Source organism: Erinaceus europaeus, chromosome 2 (genome assembly GCF_950295315.1).
Source record: "Erinaceus europaeus chromosome 2, mEriEur2.1, whole genome shotgun sequence".
Taxonomy (NCBI): Eukaryota; Metazoa; Chordata; class Mammalia; order Eulipotyphla; family Erinaceidae; genus Erinaceus; species Erinaceus europaeus.
In genome coordinates this window covers 114286924-114312539 of record NC_080163.1, presented here as the reverse complement: position 1 = coordinate 114312539, position 25616 = coordinate 114286924, and the positions used below count along the sequence as shown (strand labels likewise).

General features: G+C 41.8%; 1 protein-coding gene across 1 annotated transcript in view; it reads right to left on the bottom strand.

Annotated features, from left to right (window-relative positions):
* Positions 1 to 21742, bottom strand: part of CSMD1 (CUB and Sushi multiple domains 1) — a 1841590-nt gene extending 1819848 nt beyond the window's left edge. The window contains exon 1 of the mRNA XM_060184943.1: positions 21067 to 21742. Within this exon, the coding sequence (XP_060040926.1) occupies positions 21067 to 21151 (85 nt within the window). The 5' untranslated portion in view covers positions 21152 to 21742. The remainder of the gene's footprint in view (positions 1 to 21066) is intronic.
* Between the last annotated feature and the right edge of the window lie 3874 nt (positions 21743 to 25616).

Sequence of the window (25616 nt, the reverse complement as noted above, 5' to 3'; positions counted from 1 at the left end):
ATAAACCCAAAAGGAAACATCTCCCTCCAAAGTCTGTTTACTGAAATGAAAGGGAAACAGATTTTTCAAGAGGTAAATGACTTCAAATGCAGGGAGTCCAAAGCAGGGAGTTTTAGATTGTCTTGTCCTGGACAGAGCTTAGTCTCCAGGGTAGAGCATGGTTACTATAGCTCAGTTGCTAGAGGCAAAGGGTCTGTTTGCTTATTTCCAACCAGCATATCAAGAATATAAATACTTCTAATACTTTTCACAGACTGTCAATAGATTCTACATGCAAGATCAGAAGATTCTGCATGTAGTATTCATTGCTTAAGGAGCAAGATCAATCAGTAAAAAGACAGTTTGGTAGAAAGTGACCCTAAAGATGACCAGGGGTTCTGAACTCCTATTCCATCAGGACCAGAAAGAAAAGAGTAAAAAAGGAAGGACACTTGGAAGTAGTAATAGGTGTAGGTGTGACTACAAAAGAAGAGAAGGGAAGACCATAGGAAAAAAAGGTAAACATATATAAATATAGCTATAAAGTTATAGAAATAGTAGTCAATACATATCTGAGACCTTGGGAGAACTACCGAAGTTTCTAATGGAGGGAATAGGGACACAAAACTCAGGTGGTGGGGATGATGTGAAATTATACCCTTGTTATCTGATAATCTTATAAATCAATATTAAATCACTAATTATATATATCAAAGAACTCTCAGAAGGTTAGAAATGGACCTACCCTATGACCTGGAAATTCTTCTCCTAGAAATATTTCCCAAGGAATCAAATATAACAATTCAAAAATATCTGTGTATGCCTATATTCATGGCAGGACAATTTGTAATAGCCAAAACCCAGAAACAGCCTAGGTGTTCAACAGGTGAGTGGCTAAGAAAGCTGGGATATATATATATATATATATATCAGCTATTAAGAATGAGGAATTTACCTTGTTCACCTCATCTTAGATGGAGCTTGAAGGAATCATACTAAATGTTATAAGCCAGAAAGAGAAGGATGAATATGGGATGATCTCACACATGAACAGAATTTGAGACTCAAAAACAGAAGGGAGAAACACAAAGTGTAACTTGGATTGGGTTTGGTGTATTGCACCGGAGTAAAGAACTGGAAGCTGTGGGGGGGGGGGGCACTTTCAGGTCCTGGTTCATGATGACATAATGATAGAGAAGGATCTGGAAGGATGGTGAGAGTATTTTGCATAAAACTGAGAAATTTTATACATGTACCAATAACTATATCTACTATAAACCATTAATACTCCCAATAAAATAATATAATAATATAAATATATACATAATAAATGTATATATTATTTAAAGTAGTGGTCCAGGAGATGGCACAATGGATAAAGCATTGGACTCTCAAGCATGAGGTCCTGAGTTCGAACCCCAGCAGCACATGTACCAAAGTCAAGCCTGTTTCTCCCTCTCTTTCTATATTTCTCATTAATAACATCTTTAGCAAAATAAAAGAATGAATGAATGAATGAATGAATGAATGAATGAATGAATGAATGAATCTGAAACTAGTGAACATTTTAGGGTTGAGATATATAGCAAACATCAGCAGAGGCTCTTCATGCATGGCAAGGCTGTGCAGTTAGAAGTTAAGCAGAAAGAACTACTAGCCTCTAAGACCTACAGTTATGATATAGATTGGTGTTTATGCTGTAAACCCCAAGGACATCATCAGAAGTGCCTTTTTGAACCTCAAATACCTTTCTTGTCTGGAAAATCTGAGAGGATACAGTATTGAGCTGTCTTTCACAGATGTTCTGTGCTATTAAGTATGATAAGTACATTGCAGCCAGATAAGCTTCCACATGAATAATAAATGACTCCAATTGCAGAAACTGAGGTTGAAAAAAAAGAGAACTTACTGGGCAGCAGACTCAACACCAGCTTTTTTAGAGGGAAAACATTCAGAAAACAGATGCTTTCTCCCCTAGCTCTCCTGGAAAATGTTCCCAGTTAGTGATAAAGCTAGAAAAGAAGGTCTCTACCCCTAATGTGTAATGGACGTTATCTTTCCAGAAGGGCAAGACCTATAATCACAAGATAATCAATGTGACCTAGCATTCCAGAGAATGGAGAGGGAACTAGTGCTTTTCCTATACCAAGGTGACTTCCGTTTTTTCAAAGGGGCTATAAAAATATCACAAGAAGTAGGCTCAAAGAGTAATTAATTTCAACTTGCACTAATTAAAGGGAAATAGATTCTGTGTGTCATTTCGAGAAAGAATCTGGATTGCTGAGTTCAGTGCACTAGAAATATAAAAAGAAAGAACAAGGGACAGTACACACACACACACACACACACACACACACACACACACCTCACTTCCACCTCTTGGCTATAAGTGGCCTTATTGAATTTGGGCCATTCTGTGATGGTCCTCTGAGGAGGTATTGATTAGCTGCTTGTTACTATATTTAGAAGAAAAGTCACAGAAAGTCAAGGCTAAAACAGAAAAAGACTAAACCATATCTTTTCCATCAACTGAACATAGTGAGTTCTCCAAACTGGAATCAACAGACCATGGACTAAAGATCTCCTCCTGGAAGTTCTAAGAAAAAAGGTACAGTGGCAGGGAAGATTGCATAGTGGTTATGCAAAGAGACTCTCATGGCTGAGGCTCTAAAGTCCCAGGTTCCGGAGTCGGGCTGTAGCGCAGCGGGTTAAGCGCAGGTGGCGCAAAGCACAAGGACCGGCATAAGGATCCCGGTTCGAACCCCGGCTCCCCACCTGCAGGGGAGTCGCTTCACAGGCGGTGAAGCAGGTCTGCAGGTGTCTATCTTTCTCTCCTCCTCTCTGTCTTCCCCTCCTCTCTCCATTTCTCTCTGTCCTATCCAACAACGACAACAACAATAATAATAACTACAACAATAAAACAACAAGGGCAACAAAAGGGAATAAATAAATAAAATAAATATTAAATAAATAAATAAATAAATAAAGTCCCAGGTTCAATCCCCTACACCCCATAAGCCAGAGCTGAGCAGTGATCTGGTGTGTGTGTGTGTGTGTGTGTGTGTGTGTGTGTGTGAGAGAGAGAGAGAGAGAGAGAGAGAGAGAGAGAGAGAGAAAGGGGAGGAAGAAGAAAGGATGAAAGGGAGAGAGAAACAAAGGAAGGAAAGGAAAGGAAAGAAAAAAAAAAGGTAGAGGGGCAGGCAGTGGCACACCTGGTTAATCACACACATTACAGTGCTCAATTACCTCTTTTCAAGCCATTTGTCCTCACAGGGAAAGCTTCATGAGTGGTGAAGTAGGACTGCAGATGTTTTTTGTCTTTTTGCCTTTCTATCTCCTCCTCCCTTCTCAGTTTCTCTCTGTCTCTAATAAATAAATAAATAAATAAAACTTTAAAAAAATGAAATTTTTAAAAAGAAAAAAGGCAAGATGCACAAGGGAAGCCATGGGATTTCCAGATAAAAGTGCAGGACATTCATTCACCACCTAAGTTTTCCAGGCCTAAGGTTTGGTATAAACAGAGACCAGAAGTGAATGTCATGATGGTAAGACTATGGTGATTCTTTGACAGTCAGAAATCATGTGCATGTTATTTACAACTACTGGAAAGAAGGAGAAAAGAGTAGATCTTTTTTCTCCAGAACAGAGAGTGAAGTGGAGCCAGTGAGAAAAAATGTAGAGTGTTTCCTGGGTTTCTCTAATATGGCTCCTCTGGGAAGAAAAAACTTTATTTTCTATTAAGCAATTAGTTTGTCTAGTGAACATGTCTTTGCAGTGGTGCTTATGTTCCATTGTAGCTGACAACTTCCTAAACATAAAGGTGCATGTCTGGTTGATAATTATTCTGGTACTATCACAAGACATGCTTATCTTCTAAGAATTTATCTACAATTATCAGGAGTTACAATTAGTATAACTCCTTGAAAGTCATTGCATCCACTGTCTACTTTATTTTAAATACATCTCAACAGATTATTCCATCTATTTTCCAGATACACCAATTATTGAAAGTATCTTGATGAAGTGCCAAAGAAAAGGTGTATTGTTAAGCATCATTTTATTTTATTTATTTATTTTGCTTCCAGAGTTACTGCTGGGGTTTAGTGCCATTTCTACAAATCCAGAGCTCCTGCTGGCCATTGTTTTCCTCTTTTGCTTTTCCCCCATTTTATTTGATAGGACAGAGAGAAATTGAGAGGAGGGAGAGATAAGGAGGGAGAGAGAAAAACACCTGCAGACCTGATTTACCACTTGTGAAATGTCCCTGGCTGAAGATGGGAACGTGGGCCTTGTGAAGGCCCTTGTGCACTGTACTATTTGCACTTAACTGGGTATGCCACTGCATCCCCCCCCCAAGCATACTTTTATTTATTTAAGTTATTTATATTTTCTACTGGGGCTTCATACCTGTACAATTCCACAGATCACAACAGAACAACAGACATTTTTTTTTTGCCCTTTCAATCAAAGAAGCAGGAAGAGGAAGAGAGACACACATAAGAGACAGGACACAGCACCACTCTGCCACTCATGAAGCTTCCTCACGTGTGTAGTAATCTCATGCAGGTCAAGAGGCTTGGATCTGGTCCCTGTGCACAGTTTAAGTTTGTGCTCTACCTGATAAGCTATCTTCCAGCCCCTGTTATTTATAAAAGTAGCCTTAAAAAATTACTAAATGATCCATAGTTTCCTCTAGTGCTACATAGTCCATTGTTTTGCTTGAGCTCTTTGCATGTAGGAGGCGTAAATACATACAAAACTCTGTGAATCAAATTTTTGCCTTGCCCAGAAGTTTCTAATCATTAAACAGTAGCTTAAAAGCAAGCCCACAATGTATTGAAATGCATCTGCATTCCCATTCTAGCCTGCAGCAGCTGGAGTGGAACTGACTACAATATTCCTATCTGTTTTAATAAACCCCACCCCATGCCAGCAAGTCCCTCTTGGAAATATTTCATTTCAAACATAAATTTGATATGCTTGCTATAGCACATATCCATTCCATCTACTGGTCTCTCTCTTTATCAAATATTCATTTAAGTAAGTGCCACTTTAGTGGAGTAGTGCTCAGAGATGGGGAGATAGGTTGCTAGTCAGTGAGAAACAAAGCAAAGCCACTAGAGCATCAAGTGTTTTCTGAAGTGGTGAAATGAGGGCATCTGTTGTTGTCTATTTCTCCTAATACTGCAATTTGTCAGATGTCTCCTATATGTACTTGAACTGAGCGTGGAAACTGTTAGCAAAGTGCTTGTTTTCATTCAATGTCCACTACTGAGTCATATTGTTGTTCTCCAGAAGGACTGTATGTTCATCAATCACTTGTTCTTCCATTTTGTATACAATGTCAGTCGTTAGTTTTGTATTTTGCTTCTTTAATATTTTCTATTTCTGTATTTTTAAAGATAGTTAACTGATTACATAGCTCCATCAAGAGTAGTCAGACATGTGCCATTCAGTGCAGGGAGATGGCATTTTCATGGTGGATAAATGTGCTAATAGTTTAAGGAGGTATGAAATTATATTTCTCAGACAACAATGGTCTTGGAAAACCAAACCTTTACTCAATTAAAAATAGCTAATCATAGGGGCCAAGCTATGGCACACATAGTGCAAAGCACAAGGACCTGCATAAGGATCCCATTTCAAGCCCCCAGCTCCTCATACATAGTGTGGGTGGGGACACATCACAAGCAGTGAAGCAGGTCTGCAGGTGTCTATCTTTTTCTCCCCCTCCTCTCTCAATTTCTCCCTGTCTTATCCAGTGGAAAAAAAAATAGAAAAGGGCCACCAGAAGCAGTGGGTTTGTAGTACAGGTACAGAGCCCCAGGATAACCCTGGAGGCAAAAAGAAAAATGCCAATCATCAATGCAATCTGCAATGGTAAAATTAAAACTGCAAGTTTAGTTCCCAAAGATAAGACCAGGGGTGGGTTCCCATAAGTATCACCTTCAGCAAAGCCATGTCCTATGTATTCTAGTCACTCAGTTTTCTGCTGAGACCCCAGGCTAGGTGATGACAAGAAGAAGAGCATGTGTGTGCATACTTCTGAGGTCCTGAAGACTAGAGAAACACCTCTTCTTTCGGAGCTTCCAGGAAAACATTAAAACTTACATTCTCAGAATTTCTGAGAGGACCATTCCAGTGAAAACCACACTCAAGGGGACACCCATGAAGTCAGTCTCCTAGGACACAGCCATGCCTTCAAAGCCTCCCTGTCACATAGACAGGCTGCTACAAAGCTGTTACTTGTTCATCTTTGCAATATGTTTATCCGAGAATAGGAGTAATAGCTTGCTGTTCCCAGAGCATGAAGATAGGAACAAAATACACATCTTAGCTGATTTTTTTATTTAACAATTTACCAGGGAAACATGTTCATCTGAACAATATCTGTGTTACACAATCTGTTTCCTTACACTGCCATGATAGGCATTTAAGCTCTAATTTTTCATTATTCTAGAAACGGCTGTTATAAAAAAGCTTATGTTGGTACAAAATGTATACCATTGCTGGCTTAAAATATCTGATAATTTCCATTCCCACAACTTCTCCAACATTTGATATTACTGTCCTTTCTGATGTTTGACATTGTTACAGGAGAGAAGTGGTTGTTGCTTTTACTTGCAATTCTCTGATAATCAGTGACTTTGGGCATTTTTCACAGATTTGTTGGCTCTTTAGATCTCTTCTTTAGTGATCATTCTATTCATATATTCTCCCCACTTTTGGATGAGGTATTTCTTTGTTGTTGTTGATGAGTTTGGAGAGTTCTTTATATCTTTTGGTAATGTGTATTTATGTATGACATAAAAAGGTCTTCCATTCCCTATTTGGGTGGTAGTTTCATTTGATGTATAAATTTTTTTCAGTTTGATATAGTCCCATTGTTTGTTTGTTTGTTTGTTTTAGAGCAGTCTAAAGAACAATCAGAAAGGTAGAAAAACGGGGGTGGGGAGGGTGCACGCATTACTATATGTTTAAGTCCCTACTCCCCACCTGCAGGAGGGGAAGCCTTATGAGTAGTGAAACAAAGTGCATGTGTCTCTCTTTCTCTTACCCCTTTCCTTCTCAATTTCTCTTGGTCCTATCAAATAAAGGGAAGAGGGAGGGGGGACTTCCTTTAATGTAGTGGGGACAGGGCTAAAACTTGGGTAAACTGAATGACAAGAGAGCACATTATCTAAGTGAGTTAATTTGTTATCTCCTTCCCTAATTTCGAGGCATGTTGAGAAGTCACATATGGCAAAGAAGTGGGGATGGTTTCTAGGAGCTGAGAATAAACTCTGACCAACAGGTAGGAATAAACCTAAGCTCTTGTTCCCAAACTACATTGAATCCTGCCAGACTCCTGCGCCAACTTAGGAAGGGGAGGGTGGTCTTCCCCAGTTTAGTTTCAGCTGAGACTAATGCCCAGCCTACTCCTCAGCTATAACCTCATGAGACCATGGACAAAAAGCTAGAGTGAGATATTTCAACATGTAAACACAGTCCTTACTAGCAGGCACAGTAACAACATAAATGGTGCTATCCTGGGACATTCAAAAATTGTGCTAATAAAGCCGTGTAGCAACAGATAATGGATGCAGTGGTAAGATGAATGCTTGCCTCCAATCATCCTCACAGTCCTGTTTCCTGAATCCTTATGTGCCTGTCTCACAAAGAAGGAAAGGTGAAGAATATTATGCTACATCAAGTAATCTGTCAGAAATGCCTTCCGATTTCCATCCTTATGCCTCCTTCATCTAGTACAAATAAATACTCACTAAAAATATAAAAAGTGGCTCACCTGATTAAGCACTCATAGTACTATGCCAAGCTCCTGTACAAGGAACTAGGTTCAAGCCCCCTCTCCCTACCTACAGTGGAGATGCTTCACTAGCTATGAAGCCTGCATTTGTCTATCTTTCTCTCTCCCTTCTCAATTTCTCTCTGTCCTATCAAATAAAATAGAAAAAAAAAAAAGGAAAAAATGACTTCCAGGAATGGTGGATAGATTCATAGTGCTGGCACTGAGACCCAGTGATAAATATGGTATCAAATAAATAAATAAATAAAAGGGGGGCTGGAGTGTCAGAGAACTGGACATGCATACATGAGGTTCCATGTTCATTTCCTGAGCCACATATGCCAAAGCAGTACTCTGGTTATCTGTGTTCTCTTTCTTGAGCACTATAACAAACAGATAAATAGCTAGTGTTAAAAGCACAGAGAATTAGGCTCAACTATCTTACCCTGAGTAGTGGACGCTGCAATAAATAATGACAAATCTCTAAGTTGTATATCTTTTTCCTACCGATGGCCCATTTTTGTTGTTTATTTGTAGCACCAAGAAATGAACCCAAGATTTTCTGCATGCACAATATGATTGAGCAGACACTCCAAGCCCAGGAGCTTTTTGTTAGAGAGAGAGAGGGAAAGATACAACAGCAACATAGCAGCAACCTTGGAGCTCCCTTCCTGCTGTGCACTGTGCTTCCATGTGTATTCCCAGAGGCTTGCACATGGAAAGGCACATGCTTTATTAGGCAGGTTATATATTAGCCCACGGGTTCATAATAGAAAGCTATATCTTAGTCGGTGTTCTTAAATATACAAATGAGATAAACATGTTGGTATGCTTCTAGTTCTGCTTCTGGGATCTCTTCTGTTACATTGCTTGACGTTGTGGTCTATTTACATGGTTATTCTGTTACATTGGTTTGGTCTCACTCCCTCTCCCTCCGGTAGATTTTGGTTTAGTCCTGGCCTTTCCGCATTTCTTGCTTCTCCCCACCCCCTATCCTAGGTACTTCCTGGGTTCCTGATGCTGCCGCCAGAGGAGAAAGATGGAGGACAGAATTGTGTGGTGATTAGATTAGATTAGTTTTTTGAACCGTTGGCTCGAGAATAAAGAAATACAGCTTTTCCACTCAGCCTTGTGTCCCTGGTCGTCTGTCTACCGCCGCGAAGCTAGCCTAGCATACTGGCGCCCTGAACTTTGATGACAAAACCACTTGATAAAAGAAATGATAGTGACTTCACCTTGGCACAGAGTACTTCATATTACCATGTTACTACTACCTTTTAAAAGACCAATTACTGTTCATCTATCTTAAAAGTGAAAAGAAACTCACATTTCTTTGAGATATAGATCATACTCTACTATCTGACATGCCTAAAGTTCTCATATGTTCAAGTCAGATATCCCTGATCTTCCACATATCCTGCTGACAGGTGTTTTCCATTTTTCTTACCAATAAGGAAAAGTCTGGGAAGATGATTTTGTTTTTTCATTTGTCTTTAATTGTATTTTATTGTAATTACTATAGTAAAAGAAAGAAATGATCTGTTCTTTGTGCCATAATTCTCTTATGTAAATTCTTTTAAAGTTAAAAAAAATTGAGAGATGAAATCACCAGGGAGATCAAAATGACAATTGTAGGTTGATACATCTGCTGAACAAGTTCTAATGTAAACTTATTATCATTGTTAGAAGAAAACAGACTTCAAACCCCCAGACACTTCACTATGTATAAAAAGAAAAAAAATCATAAAAAAAGAAATAAATGAATCTAATAAGCATAGCATAAGCACAATTGTTGACTGTAAGGCCCATCAATTTGATGTGATCTGGGGCCCATATCCAGCTTAGGATCTGCATATCAGATTTCAGGCTCAGGGGAAAAAGGAAAAAGAAAAAGAAAAAAAAAAACTAGTAAGCCACAGGCCCTTTGGATTATAACTAAAATATGCCTACTAGCTATCTACAAAATGGAGGACACCCCAACTCTTCATCTGCACTATTCCAGCCTTTAGGTCCATGAATGGTCAACAATTTGTTTGGCTTTGTATGTTAACTCTCTTTTCAGCCACCAGGTTCCAGATACTAGCATGATGCCAACCAGACTTCCCTAGACAGACAACTCCACTAATGTGTCCTGGAGCTCCGCTTCCCCAGAGCCCTTCCCCACTAAGGAGAGAGATAGACAGGCTGGGAATATAGATCGACTGTCAATGCCCATGTTCAGCGGGGAAGCAATTACAGAAGCTAGACCTTCCACCTTCTGCATCCCACAATGACCTTGGGTTCATACTCCCAGAGGGTTAAAGACTAGAAAAGCTATCAGGGGAGGGGATGGGATAGGGAGTTCTGGTGTTGGGGATTGTGTGGAGTTGTACCCCTCTTATCCTATGTTTTTTTTTAAATGTCTCCTTTTTTAAATAAATAAAAAATTAAAAACAAATAAAATAGAAAAAAGAACTAAAGAGAACAGTTGGATAGAATGTAATTTCAATGTTAATGATTTTAATGTCTAGACTAGGTAATAAATACATAAATCATGCCCAGTGACTTCAAGAAACCATCCTTAACTACCTTCCACAGATCATAAAGAAAAATCTGTGTTTAACTTTATGTGACCCAGAATTTCCCCCATTTGCATAAAAGTGAAAAGTGTTTAGTATTCATTGATTTTATGAAGGTAAAAAGGAAATAGAAATTCTATGGGTCCGAGATCTTTGGCCCACACTCCCTGAGGGATAAATAATAGGGAACCTTCTAATGCAAGGGATGGGATACAGTACCCTGGTGGTGGGAACTGTATGAATTGTACCCCTCTTGTCTACCATTATTAAATCACTAATAATAATAAGTTGAAAAATAAGAAAACACAAAGCAGAATTTGGACTGGGTTTGGTGTATTGCACCAAAGTAAAAGACTCTGAGATGGAGGGAAGGTTCAGGTCCTGGAACATGATGGAAGAGGAGGACCTAGAGGGTTGAATTACTTCTTTGTGTTTTTAAATATTTATTTATTCACTGTTATTGTCCTTTTTATTGTTGTTATTGATGTCATTGTTGTTGGATAGGACAGAGAGAAATGAAGAGAGGAAGGGAAGAGAGAGAGGGGAAGAGAAAGATAGACACCTGTAGACCTACTTCACTGCCTGTGAAGTGACTCCCCTGCAGGTGGGGAGCCAGGGCTCTAACTGGGATCCTTATGCCAGCCCTTGCGCTTTGCACCACATGCGCTTAACCCCCTATGCTACCGCCTGACTCCCAACAGTTGAATTATTATGTGGAAAACTGAAAAATGTTAAACATGTACATGTATTTTATTGTTGGCTGTGAATCATTAAAACTCCCCCCCAATAAAGAAAAAAAATTCTATGGAGTCAGGAGATATCTCATGTAGTAGAACACAAACCTGGATGTGTAGTAGGCCCTGGCTTTAAGCATGGCACCATGTGTGGACACGGTGAATGTTGTATGTTAGAGCAAAGTGGTGGTATCCTTGCTCTCTTGTCTCTCCCTCTCTTCAATCTCTCTCTATTAAAAATAGAAAAAAATTGGAACAAAGATGGTATTCAAGGGTATCATGCATGTATGAGGACTTAGGTTTATTCCCTTACTCAGCACAAAAATGAATGAATGAGGGAGTTGGGCAGTAGCGCAGCAGGTTAAGCACATGTGGCGCAAAGAGCAAGGACTGGAGTAAGGATCCCGATTCAAGCCCCCGGCACCCCACCTGCAGGGGTGTCGCTTCACAGGCTATGAAGCAGGTCTGCAGTTGTCTATATTTCTCTCCCCCTCTCTGTTTTCCCCATCTCTCTCCATTTCACCCTGTCATATATAACAACGATGACACAAATATCAACAACAATAATAACTACAATAATAAAACAACCAGGGCAACAAAAGGGAATAAGTAAATAAATAAATATTAAAAAATGAATGAGTGAATGAACAAATATAAGAATGAATGAATAAGTAAATACTCTTTTAAAAAACTCTGACTCTTCACAAAATGTTAATAATACATTAGTTGGCTCAATGAAAATTGGTAGAATTGAGTACATAAAACCGTTTGTTTATTAGCACTTAAGACACAGTGAATTGATCAACAAATGCTGCCAGCCTGATACTTTTAAGAGAATATTTCAATTCTCCAGGTCACTGAGGCTAAGGGAATAAGAACAGTATAAACAAACAGAAACCAAAACAACAAGCAAATAACCACAACTTCTTGCTTGAGGACTAATGAATGCTAACTTATAAAGGATGGTAAGAGGTGGCCTCCAACCTGGTTTGAATTGAGATAATAGGAGCCAGGGCACATTCAGATATGCATTTAGGATGTGTACCACATACTTTGACTGAAGAGGAAGTCATTAGCAGGAGAAATAGCAGAGAGTTAGAAAGAGAGATTCTGGTCAGTTTCTAAAGATCTTTCAATGTCAGGAACTGTCCTTGTGACACTGTCTTCAGTAAAATATATATTGTATGTGAAACTACACATTGCATGAAGTTGGGTAAATAATTCCCTTGGTAGCTTAGGACTTGTATGCCTGAGGTTACTTGTTCTAGCCACAATGTCACTTGTTCACATGTGCCAACATAGTGCTCTGGTTTCTCCTCTCCTCCTCTCCCCTCCCCTCTCTTTCCCTCTTCTCTCTTCTCCTCTCCTCTTCTTTGGTGATAAAAACATACATATCACTAGTAATCCAGAGAGTGCTTCCCTCCACCCCAACAAATTCATAATAGTATTAAATCCTTCAGGCTATTACAACAAACAAGAAATGCCTTAGGGGCAGAAATAATCATAGAAATAATCATAGGGGAAAAATGACAAAGATTCTGCTTTCAAAGAAATGGACTCCTAATCCAGACAAAGTTATAACACATTGACTGAGTAAAAAATGAAGAGTATTCTCAAATTCCATGCATTTTTGCATAATTCAGGCAACAGTCCCAAGATAATAATTTATATTCTTCTATATTTCACCTTTTAACTACAAGGAGACAGAGGAGAATGCATCATGTATATAGGTTTATCTACATGTTTGCCATTTTACTGGTTCTTCATTATGCTTAAAAAAATAACAGTCCAGAGGACCTAGTAGGGGTTGTATTGTTAGATAGAAAACTCAGAAATGTTATGCATGTACAAACTATTGTATTTACTGTCGAATGTAAAGCATTAATTCCCCTGTCGAATGCAAGACATTAATAAAGAAAATAAATATCCTCATGGCCCAAAAAGTATCACACTGTTGTTGTTGGTTTGGATAGCATGAAGCCTTAAGTATGATCACTAGCACTACATGTGATGAGGTAATGCTCTGCTCAGATTTTCTCTCCCATCTCTGGGAACCCCTTTCCAAAAGCTATCAGGAACATGATATTACTGTCTTTTACTGTCTAGTATTCTAGTACACACTAATTGAGCCAAGTTATTTTAGTTTAATTTAAAATGAGAATGATAGCTCCGTAAAGATATCCCAGATTCTTTTTTATTAAACATGTAAGCAAGTAGGAAGGTTCATAGATTCTAGTTACATTTGAACTGAATGATACTAGTTGAGACACATCAAATTCTTCAAGGGATTAAAATTATTATTATAATTCTACTTAAGAGGGTGGAGAAACAGCATATGGTAATGCAAAAAAGATTTTCATGCCTGAGACTTCAAAGTCCCAGTTTCGAGAGTCCAGCGGTAGCCAGACAGTTAAGCGCAGGTGGCTCAAAGCGCAAGGACTGGCATAAAGATCCAGGTTTGAGCCCCTGGCTCCCCACCTTCAGGGGAGTCACTTCACAGGCAGTGAAGCAGGTCTGCAGGTGTCTACCTTTCTCTCCCCTCTCTGTCTTCCCCTCCTCTCTCCATTTCTCTTTGTCCTATCCAACAAGGAGAACATCAATAACAACAACAATAATACTATAACAATAAAACAAGGGAATAAATAAATAAATACAAGTTCCAGGTTCAATCTCCAGCATCACAATTAAGTCAGAACTGAGTAGTGCTCTGGTGTCTCTCTCTCTCTCTTTCTCTCTCTCTATATATATATGTACATATATGTATATATATATTATACATACATACATGTATATGATATATTATATAATGAAATTAAATAATTTATGTATTTTTAAAAATCTACATAATAGTCTGGACTCTCCAATACTTTTGTTTGTTTCCTAAGGTCTTCATTGCTAAAAAAAAAAAAATAAAAATAAAAAAGTAATAGCAATAACAATTTGAATATTTTCCTCTACTGAGAGTAATTATAGTATCAATAAACTTCAATAAATTAAAAACAAGTCTATCTAACAGTAAAAAGATGATTCTTCTCATTTATCTTTCTCTTGGCATTATTTAAAGCTAAAAAATTATGGGAATGTATGAAATTTGGAAGTGTTATATTGTTTCTAGTTAAGCTGGAACAGGTACTTGGGAGTAGCCAACCTGCAACCTCATGAACACAGCCAGCACCATACACAAAAGAAAACCAAAGGGCGGGATCACTCTTAAGTTGTTCACAATAACTGTCATTTGTAAAGCAAGGAGAAAAAGAATGAGCCAGAACAAGGCATGCAAGACTGAACTGAGGAAATTTACATTTCCAGTACATTAAAAAGAAGTGTCTGTTTCATTCTGTTAGTTTTTTGTAAAAATGTGACCTTTTCATGTGGGGAGGGTCCCTCTTCTTTTCTGTGTGAGGTGCCAATCATAGCCTGCAAGTTTTAATGACTCACAGCTGTATTCTACATTAAAGTATATCATTTGCCTAACTACAAAAAAGAGTTTGGAACATTGAGACAGACAAACATTATTGATGGTCTTTGAACATTCTCTTCAGGTCCAGTCTTTGAAAGAAGAGGGAATACAACACAGACAGTCCAACATTTCCCTCAAAAGAAACTATGTTTTATCATCTGCAACCCTGAAGTATACTTATTAGCATAAATATCAGAAATTTGTGTTTATCAATTTACTGATAGAAAACAGAGTAAACATGTACCCAGAGAGTCATCAGAAAAGGATTTTAGGAATCACAGTGATTGTCAATTGTTCAGACTTGTATTGTCATGATGAGAATGATCTATGAGGTTCATACATTTTTACATAATTATCAGATTTATGTAGGAAATTACTCATTTATAAAATATCAATAAAGACACATCCTATTAAAAACAAGCAGAGAAATATATATATATAAAGGCAAAGGATATACCAGGCATCTAGAAACACTGCTTTGAATTCACAATTAATTTCAAAGGTTTTTAGTCATTAGAGATAACTCTACAAATAATTTCAATTGCAATCTAACATTAGTTCCTTCCTACACAACACTAATTATATCAAAGCATACTAAATATTAAAGGAAAAATAATTCATTCACACGATGTTTTCATATGAAAGTGTATAACGTCCCTTGAGGTTTTCCCATAATATAAACATTATGGACAAGAAGTTTGAATCTCAGCTTTGTGGTAAAACCACTGTTTAAATGCTTATGCAGCATAAAATGACGAACACTTGTAATGGAGGCATTAATGATAAAGCAGAATTTTTCTGAAATATTGCAGCATTTCATAATAAAATATATTCATCATGAAATCAGAGTGGGCTAATTAGCCTATGAACACTCACTGAATAGGTTATTAGACTGTGATGGCTTTCTGTGGAAGGGAAAAGGAAATATATAAGTAAGTAGGTTGGAGCTAGATAAGTAATGGTATTTAGATGGAGAAGTATTGGTAGATTTTTGAAACTGTCTAAAGCACATTTAATGAGAATAATTTGAGGGAGAAACCTTAAAATATACATTTATTCAAGATCTTAAGTGATTCTCTTGAAAGTTTGCAAAACTATTTAATATTATACATTTTGGTTACAATGTACAATGCCAGTATCTACAAGTCTAAGGATGACATAGTATGAAAAATACGTGTTGTCACAATACGTCGAAAAGTGTTCCCAATTCTCAAAGGCTGCACTGATTCCACAGGACTCATGTGGCTTAAAAGATATTGCACAAGCTTTGTCTAGTCTCCTTTTACATATTGAGATTTTAATTATTACTTATCAATATCTATGCTAATTTCCACCTTAAATACAAACAAAAAGGTCAAACATTTAAGGTTATAGTGTCACTGTGAAACTTCCTTTAATCCCTTGCACCTGAACAAATACATAAATACAATGATTTGGTTTTCATAGGGATAGGTTGCTTTAAAATAGGCAGACCCTGACCTAAATACAATAGCAAATGAAACTGAAGGAAAGGGCAAACTGATTTCCTTTAGGGCAAACGAGTTTCAGTTCCAGCCAACATATCAATTTATTTACTATACATGGTATTATATCGATTTATTTGCTGTAGAATAGACATACACGGTACTATTTAAACAGCATCAACCTTTGGTTTCTGTGGTATCTGGACCACAGAGAGTCACTTTTGTTTGATTCTATGAGTTACCTTTGCTAAAGAAATCATGTTCCTAGGAAATCATGATCCTATTCTAATGTATGGAGATCATCAGGTTTTCAAATATCTCCATATAACCTAAAGCTACAAATACTTTGACATGCATGATTGCCTCTGGTTTATTGACTAAACCAATTATGGTTAAAATAAACTGGCATACTTAATCATGTACTCTGAGTTAGGACTACTTATTCAACTTTTTCATTCTGGAGGTAGATGAACTTAACAAGAAACAATATAAAAGGCCAAAGGAATGTGTAGTTTAAATTGCATGTGTGTAACATGTTATGGCTTATTTTCACTATGAGCTCAGCAGAAAAATGATCTGAGGCACATTTAGAATTCATTGGAGCATAGAGTATTTCATATGCCATTTGCATTTTAACAGCTTAGAACCATCTACACTGCATTTGCTATATCCTCTGCAACCAGCACTCTGGCTACAGAGCTTTTGTTCTATTTCTTAAAGGAAGTCCAACCATTTCCTTGACATTTTCTAAGCACCACTGGCCTTTGTTTGAGACAGTAAACAGGAGCAAGAGGAAGCACTGCCCCAGGAGGAGCTGTTTCTGCCTATAGGAACATCTCAGCACTGTCCTTGTGGCTGCCTTCTTATCAAGCATGATCAGCTAGCTGAAAGCCAATATAAAAATAGTGATTCCCTTTGCTCACAAAGGCCTCTTAGAGATGCTGGAGTCTTGAGGGAATTTCTCTGCCACTTCACTACCTACTATTTGTTTCTCTAGAATTGTTTAATGAGATCCCATTGTCCTACTATTCAAGTTTACAAAACCTGCCAGTCCCCAAGAAAGCCTCCCCCTGGCTTGCCTGGTTAAAGGTTTGAAAAACCCAAACTAGAAACTACGTAGGTGTTTGCTCCAGATGCATTATAGTTTAGGGATTAACAGTTTTAAATGGAAGTAAAAATAATAATTCCCATGACAACACAACAGAAAGAATACAGCATGATTGGCTCGGCCCAACATATTCTGAATGCAGAAATACTGACTTTATATTAGATGAGAGAGAATTTATGTGTGTGTTAGCTAGTAATTCACAGGAGTGTCTAGCTTACCCAGAGAGAGTAAATGTGGAGTGGCCCTGCCATAGAGGAACTGAACCAGCCAAGGAGACATCTCAGTATCCTACATTCCTTCTTGGTGACATGAATTATGAACATGTAAATTCATCTAGATATAGGCAGGTTTGAAAGGAAATTCTCCCCTATCACTGTGTGTGTGCGTGTGCGTGTGTGTTGGGTTATATAGCTTCTATGGAAATTTGACAATACAAGCTATATACCCTTTTGCTAAGTAGTTAGTGAAGTGCAGAACTCATCTTGATAACCATTTGAGTTCTCCCTCCAAGGGAGAGTGAAGACAGGATAATACTTCTTAGGGCTGGATAGTACTCCTTTGGAAGAAGTTTTTCTGAGTTAAGTGTGTAAATCACCGCATTCTGTCCATGTTCCCCGCCCCTTCCTCCTCTTTCTCCTCCGCTTTGTTACATTTAGGCAAGAAACAATCTGAAACAAACTTTTTTTTTTTCATGCCTAAACAGCAGAAAGAGCAGCTTCTGTAAAAGGGTGCCAATCTGAGAGCTCACAGAAGGAATGAATGATACAATCTAATAAAAATGCTTGGAAAACCCTCCCTCTCCTGCAGTCTCAGAAAATGTATTCTTTAAGGACCCTATAGGCGCAGCTGGGATTGCACCTTCACAACAAATTAGTAAAGCAGAAGAAAAGAGAAAGTAAAACAAATTATAAGTGTCCTCAAAGTCGCAGTGAAGCATAAAACACCATGAATTCATGCCAGTGACCTAGGGAAATAGGGGACAGGGTTCAAATGACCGCAATCAGAAGCCTCCAGCTTCTCACGACTCCACAAACAGGTCATGAATCCATTCCAAGCTTCTCCAATTCTCAGTCTGCCTCCCCCCAGCGGGAGCCGACGCCTGAAGGTAAGCCGCTCAGCTCTCCTAGAAGCACCCTAGCTTGCACTACACCTCGGGAAAGCCCACTGCACGCAGCGCCCCAGGGTGCCTGAGAGCAGGCTGAAGCCAGAGCCAAAGGTTCAACCAGTGCTACAGATCCGAACTTGGCCACTAAAGCTTTGGGGGCTTTACACTGCCTGGGGAAGAAGACCCTGCCTGCCCCAGTAGCCAGGGCGCACGAATGTGGGCGACCTCCGCCCCTCAAAACCAACATCCCCCCACACTTGACTGCTTGCAGCCCCCTCCCACAGGGCCACTTGCGCTTCCACTTGACCCAATGGGCACCCCTGACCCCAAGCTTGCCAACTACTTCCTCAACCAAGCTACAGCTCAGTGAGCACAGCCATGCGCACAAACAATTGCAGACACACACACACACACACACACACACACACACACACACACACACACACACAAAAACACACACGTTTTTCCAATCATACACATTCTCGCAGGCGCGCACACTTTACAATCGCAGCATGCACGCAAGTGGCTGGGACCCTAGACTTTTCCTTGGCTGTTGTCACAACCTAGTTTTGGGGCACCCCTCCCCCCAGGCCACTCCTGGGTAGGGGAAGCAAGCATTCTCCTCCCCTGGTGGGTGATCCCTTGAGATCCAGGGGTACAATCTGCCCCCACCCCTGCTGTGCCCTGGCTGCGTGGGCGCACGCACCTCAGAGCACGTGTGCGGATTGCTAAGCAGCAGTGCCAGCAGGCCCGTGGCTCCACGCAACAGCCCCTGCTAATTGCGTGGGAAGGGTGCAGGTAGTGCACGGAACATCGGCAATGGACAGTGCCAGCGCTGGAGGCTGAACAGCAGGTGTGTGTTTGCCAAGAGGGGGGAGTAGCGCGCGAGGTCCACCCCTCTTGCAGGTGTGGTGGGCTTAGACCCCAGAAAAGGGGGCGGGAAGTTTGTTGAGTGAGTTGCGTGCGTAGCAGGTGTTTCCTCTCCAGATCTCGGCTGCACTGAGCAAATCCAGGTCCTGCCCAGGTCCCTCCCTGAGCCAGAAACACAGACACACACAGTGCACACTGCCCAGGGCACAGCTCTCTTTGCCCTCACCATAGCTTCTCCCTCATCTCGGTTCCCAGCCAACTCAGGAAGACCCGAGGCAGCTGCCAGGACTCATGCTCAACGAGAGGGTGCCTCTCAGTGGTGGAACCAGCCATCACCTATGGACCCAGCAGGGCATACCCATAGAGGGTCAATGTCTGCAGGATCCCTCTAGATCCGGGATTAGGCAAATGCATCCAACACTCTCTGCTCCCTGGGTTAATGTGTATGGGGTGGGGGGCCGGAAGGGTGCTGGGAATGTTCTCCCAGACAGCTCTTTGCACTGGCATGGTTTTGGAAAGGGGCAGAAGCCTCAAATCTGCTCTCTGGAGGAGCTGGACACTCAGAGACCAAGGAACCTAGCAGCATCCCATTCCACCAGCCAGGTTCCCCAGACCAGGTCCATCTGGAATTTCCTAATGGAAAATCTAGTCCTCCTTTGCCTTGTCAGTCACACTGAATTGGAACAGGGAAGACAGAGACTATGGGAAAATAGGAACAGGGGAGAATCTAGAGAGGAAGGGGTATTGCATTTGAGGCTGGGGATGGGGAGGGTGATCACTGAAAAAGAAACCACGAGATTTAGCTCCATCCATCAAGGAGGCAAAGAAACAAATCTGTACAGACACAAATATCCTCAACTGTTGGGGCTTTGGGATGTTGGTTGAAAGGGGTAACTTCCGAGGAGTATGAAATAAGGGAGAGGGCAGGCAGTTTGCAATGTGGAAATCAATCAACCCTCTTCCCACCTCCATCCCACCCCCCATCAAGAGGGAGCTTGTTTTCCTTCACAGAGAATAGACTAGTGTAGGAGCCCCAGCCAGTCCTTAGGTTGCAGCCTGGAGGCTGGTTAAGGGAGCACATTCCCTAACTCATTTCAAGGAGAAAACCAAATTCACGAAGCTCCCAATCTAGTAGCGTCCCCAGTGGAGTCATTTTAGGTGCCCTGGAGTGTTCTGGAAAGAGACCATTAAAACACAAGCTAAACATCTCTGCTGGGACCCTGGCCAGATCGACCTGCCTCCTCCACGCACCAAGCCAGCAATTTGCAACTTGCAAGGAGCAAAGTAGGGAGTGAGAATGGCTGGGGAAAGGCTGACCAAGTCTTCCACTGGGCACCTCCTGGATGTCCAGAGGAAGGGGAGGGTGCGTTACGGTGGGGGTGGGGGTAGAAGTTTGTGGTGAGCTTGCAAACCCAACAGCAGCAAGATTTGCCCATGGGCTCCCGCCCCCCCCCCCCATCCAGGGAACCTGAAGTTGCCAGGCCGATGGCCTGGGCACTTTAGTAGGTGCCCAGAATTCTGGCACAAAGTCCCAGGAAGCTCCGCAACAACACCACACACACACACACACACACACACACACACACACACACACACACACACACACACACACACACACACACCGTGTCGCCAGTAATACCCACCGCTCAGATTAGGGAGCATCGCCTGCCACAGCGCAGTTTCAGACCAAATGGGGTTCTGCTCCCTTCTCCTCAACAGCCCACCCCTCAACCCACATCTCCCAAGCCCTAAGTAAATGGAGACAGTTACATTGGGCCAAGTGAGAGGCAGGGGTTGGGGGAGTAAGGGGTGGATCAAGGTGGTGAAGGAAGACTGCCAGGGAAGCTGGGGTCTCTCCAGCCTCGGCCCCCGAGCATCGCGTCGGAGAGTTCCCAGCCCCCCACCACTCGCACCCGGGCAGATGCCAGCGGCGTGGTGCTCTGCCCCGGAGGGGACTGGGGTGGAGGAGTCCGGCTTCCCAGGGCGCTGACAACCCTTCTTACCCTTGGCTGCAGCGAGAAGCCCGGCGCACAAGCACAGCGGCCCCAGGAGCAGGAGCGGCGGCCGGGCTCTCCAGGGCGCAGTCATGTCTGCAGATATTCCACGCGCACGCGACACCGATGGCCGTGCTCACGGGCGCCCCGGGGCTCCTCCGGGGGCCGGCGGGGCGCTACGCGGAGCCGGGCGGCCGGCGGAGGGCGAGAGGAGAGGGAGCCGGGTCCTGGGGCCGCCGCGCGGCCGCCGCCTCCTGCGGGTCTGGGCGCCTGGCTGAGTCCCCTCTCCTAGCATCGGGTCCCCTCTGGTCGCATCTGGTCCCGGGTCGCGGCGGGACTGAAGGCTGAGAGCTCCGATCCGGCGGCCGGGGCTTTGGGGCCGAGCGGGGCAGGAAGGCACCAAGGCGGCGAAACTGCGGGGAGAGAAGCGCGCGCCGCCTGGAGCGCCCGGGAGCCCAGGCAGCTGGAGGGAGAGCCAGCGAGTGGGAGAGGCGGGAGGGGCGCGGGGGGAGGAGGGAGCCAGGAGGGTGATGGAAGGCGGAGAGCGCCAGAGACGGGCTCCTAGAAGCCCCTGGAGCCCCGACCGTGGCGGCTGGACTCAACCATCCCTCCCCACGGAGAAGGGAAAGAACGGGGCAGTACACGGAGCCAGTCCCAGAGCGCCCCGGGCCTCCGATCCCGCCCCGCACCGAGCTCAGTGCGGCCTCCAGCGCAGCCCTGCGCAGGCTGGAGAGCCGGGACTTGTTGGGTGCGCACGGGTGGGGGACACCCACGCCACGCACACGGAGAGGCAGCGCCACCCCGCCACTCGAGCGGACTGGAGGGATTCTGCGGGGGCAGAGGCTAGTCGCTTCCACTGCGCCCTTCTTCCCTGTGGAGCCAAGAGGAGCCCCCTACCTATCTCAGAAACCAAAGGCAGGTGGAGAGAACTGTAGGAGCTCCACTCAAAGTAGAAAAATAAACGTATTGTTATTAATATTATTATTTGTCAGAAATCGCTTTTACTCAGGTGACTATTTACAAGGAGCGAGGGCGATTTTCTTCTTCCCTGTTTAGAACTGTAACAGGCCTATTTCCAAACAAACTTAAGATGTCATGAAATTTTCAGATGTAGGTGTCTCCAGAATTGATTTTGCGGTCTGGTGACAAGAGAGGCATGTAGGCACACCCTCCGAGGTTGCCTTGAAATGGCCTGATGTCTAGTCTTTGGGTAGTGACTTTCAGAATGAAAAGAATCTCAATCTGAAAAGGGATGAAGGTAGCTAAGAGGTCTGGCTGGAACTGCAGTAATGGTTGATGGAAGGTAATTTCCTCCTAGTCCCTAATAATAGACCTACAGTATCTGGTAGACATGCAAGTGTTAAGCAGGCATTGTAGGGGATGGTAGTGAGTGGGAAGGGCAGGGGAGATACATAATTGAATCTTCATCTCTAAAAAACATTTAAAGAATTTAAGTCTTAACTGAAAAGGCTTAGAGTCCCACCAATAGGGGAAAACCACAGGTTGGTAAGAGGGATTCTGTCCTATCCTCTCTGCAATTATCATAGCATGACCAAGGCTGACCCACACCAGTGAGTGTCTCAGGTAAACCATTAATCCCATTCTAAAGATGTAGTCATAGTGTTTGTTCCTTTGCACTTTCCTCTCAAGCTTCAAGATTAATTCAAGTGGCAGGCAGTTCCATAATATGATACCTTTATTTTTCCTACAACTAACTTGTCCTAAAGGTCTCCAGGCTACATTAGAATGTGAGTATAAAAACTGATCATGATTTTGAAATGGAAGCACCTAGTCTCTCCTCCAACCATCAGCAACAAGAGGCTTCACCATCTACTACAATAAATGCAAATTCCCAAGTAGTCTTTAGGAGTGCTGCCATCTTGGAATTGATGGGTCTTTGTGCCACATGTAGAATCCTATTCAGTCTCCTCCATCACTGCAGGCAGAAGGCAGAACAAACCCCATTCAGGGGGTACCCACAGACCCTGGCATGTGGATTAAACTCCCCCTGGAGAAAAAAGGAACAGGTTCTCTCAGACTTGAAATGAGATTGACAAAGGAACCTATTTCTCTGCACATGGACAAAACACACACTTTTTTTTTCAGACCCAATTAGTGCTCCTAGGGGTCTCCTTCAACCCCTCATTAAGAAACACTGATCTCTTTCAGAAGCTGAGGCATGAACTTCTTGAGAAATGGTGTCTGATTCTGGTGCTGTAATGTTTAATGATGTGTGTAATCAAAGAAAAGCCCTGATATTAAAAAAAAAAGCTTTCCCAAATATATCCAGTCTAGACTGGGATGCATAGGTAAGTTTTAATTCTTAGGGGCCCCACTGGCCATGTTTGGTGTCACCTGAAGAATTGATTCCCTTTCCATGTGATTGTGACAAACTCAGGGTTATTGGATACATTTGAATTCCCTTGGATTCTGTTTAAAGTGATTAATGCCAACACCTTTTTTCTGGCATGTAGAAAAATCTATTTTCTACATCTTTGAGAAAGGAAAATCATCATAACCAATGACTACCAATTTTTGATGTTACTTTCACAGGACATTTTCTTTGCCCAGATCATATATAAAAGTGACATGATTCGTATCAACTAATTTCTTGATAATAAGGACCAAGAAGATGGGAAGTGGCTGTCAGAGAAGATAGGCTGGCTTTGTGACAAAGTTATGTTTCAGGTTTTCCCCCAGGGTTTATGGGGAAGGAAACATAGGTCTCTGCTGCCATCTAGTGACCACTTTTTCGTGTTGGGTGTTGGTTGAGAAATTTGGTCACTAGTCTGAGTTTCCTCTATCATCTGATAATCCAGCCTTGTTCTCTGAAAGCCTCTCAATAATTCTATGTTCTCTTAATGAATTTCCTGTAATCATGCTATAGATGAATCCTATATAAGCTCTTCACTCTTTGATTTTTAAATGAACACAAAAGCCTTGATTTTTTAATCACATTTTCTAGGATGGATGGGATTAGAGTGAAACAGTGCTGTGAGGAGTTAGCCAGCTGGCTTTCTGAAGCCCTGTATTTCTGCACTTGGGTCCCTCTCTCCCTCTCTCTCTTTCTCTCTTTCAACCTGGGCACCATAGTCCATGGAGCAGTACTGGAGATGCTGTTGGCACTCAGGAAAAAGTGTTGAGTAGACAAATGATGACAGGCAGAGTAAAAGTAAGACTGGTGCTCTGGAGACGAGAAAGACCTCTCTAAAATCATGAAACAACTCCGTACACTCAGTAGGAGTAATGACAACAAAAAAATCCGAGAAGCTGTTGCAACAGAAGAAAAGAATATTCTCATTTGTTGTCTGAGGAGGGGACCAAGGATTGCAACAGAATCCTTGATGTCAGAATAGATATTAAAACTGCTCAAATGAGAATGTCAGTTATCTAGCAAAGCTGTGACTGTGTGAAAATCTTAGAGAATAGACTGTGTCTTTATAAGTGCTGCATGTGCCAGTATGCTGTATATGTATGGTTTATTATCATGTACTAACTAGGTAGCCAGGAAATAGGGAATTCTTTTCCCAACAGAATGTCAGTACAGGAGTCTTATGAATTGTTACACTTAAGTGCAGTCTTGGGAGAGCAAGAAGGATCAGAGTTTAAGAAATAAAGACAGAAGTCAAAGTAATCACAGATTATGTGTAAAAGCCTTTTAGACTTAATCTCACTTATATCATGACTTTTGCCATTCTCACCCTCTCTCAGTGATAAAGACTGATCTGTAGATGGTTATATCTGTGTCTATACAAAGTCAAAGTGGGAGAGTCAGGCAGTAGCGGGATTAGTGCACATGGCATTAAGTGCAAGCACCAGCGTAAGAATCCCAGTTGGAGCCCTTGGCTCTCTACCTTCAGGGGAGTCACTTCACAGGTGGTGAAGCAGGTCTGCAGGTATCTGTCTTTCTCTCCCCCTTTATGGATTCCCCTCCCCTCTCCATTTCTCTCTGTCCTATCTAACAACAACACCATCAATAACAACAACAATAATAACTACAACAACAATAAAAAACAACAAGGGCCACAAAAGGGAAAATAAATAAATATTTAAAAAAAGAAAGCCAAAGTGGTTTATTACACAGAACCTCCTGCTGCATAAATATTTAATAACTATCCCTGCTGTCTGTTCCCACAGAGGAACCTGACAGTCAGACTCCAGTGTTCAACCATACATGCTCTAAACTGCCACCCCCTCCCCTAGGACTACATGGTTCTGACTTAGGTGGTGCTGGGAACTGAATCTGAAACCTCAGAGCATGAGGCATGAAGTCTTTTACATAACCAATATGCTATCTCCTTGATCCTTTTGATTTTTTAGGAGAAAACTCATTATGTCTGTGCACATAGAGCATTCTCCATAACCAATATTGGGAAAGTCATTGAACAAAAGAGGTTCATTGTGATCATTTGAGCTATTTATTCAAGCAAATGTAGGGTTTTAATTTTTTTTCCTCATGGGTCAAGCTGTGGTGCACTTAGTTGAGCACACTTATTATCATGAGCATGGACCCTGGTTCAAGCCCTTGGCCCCCACCTGCAGTGAGGGAGCTCACAAGC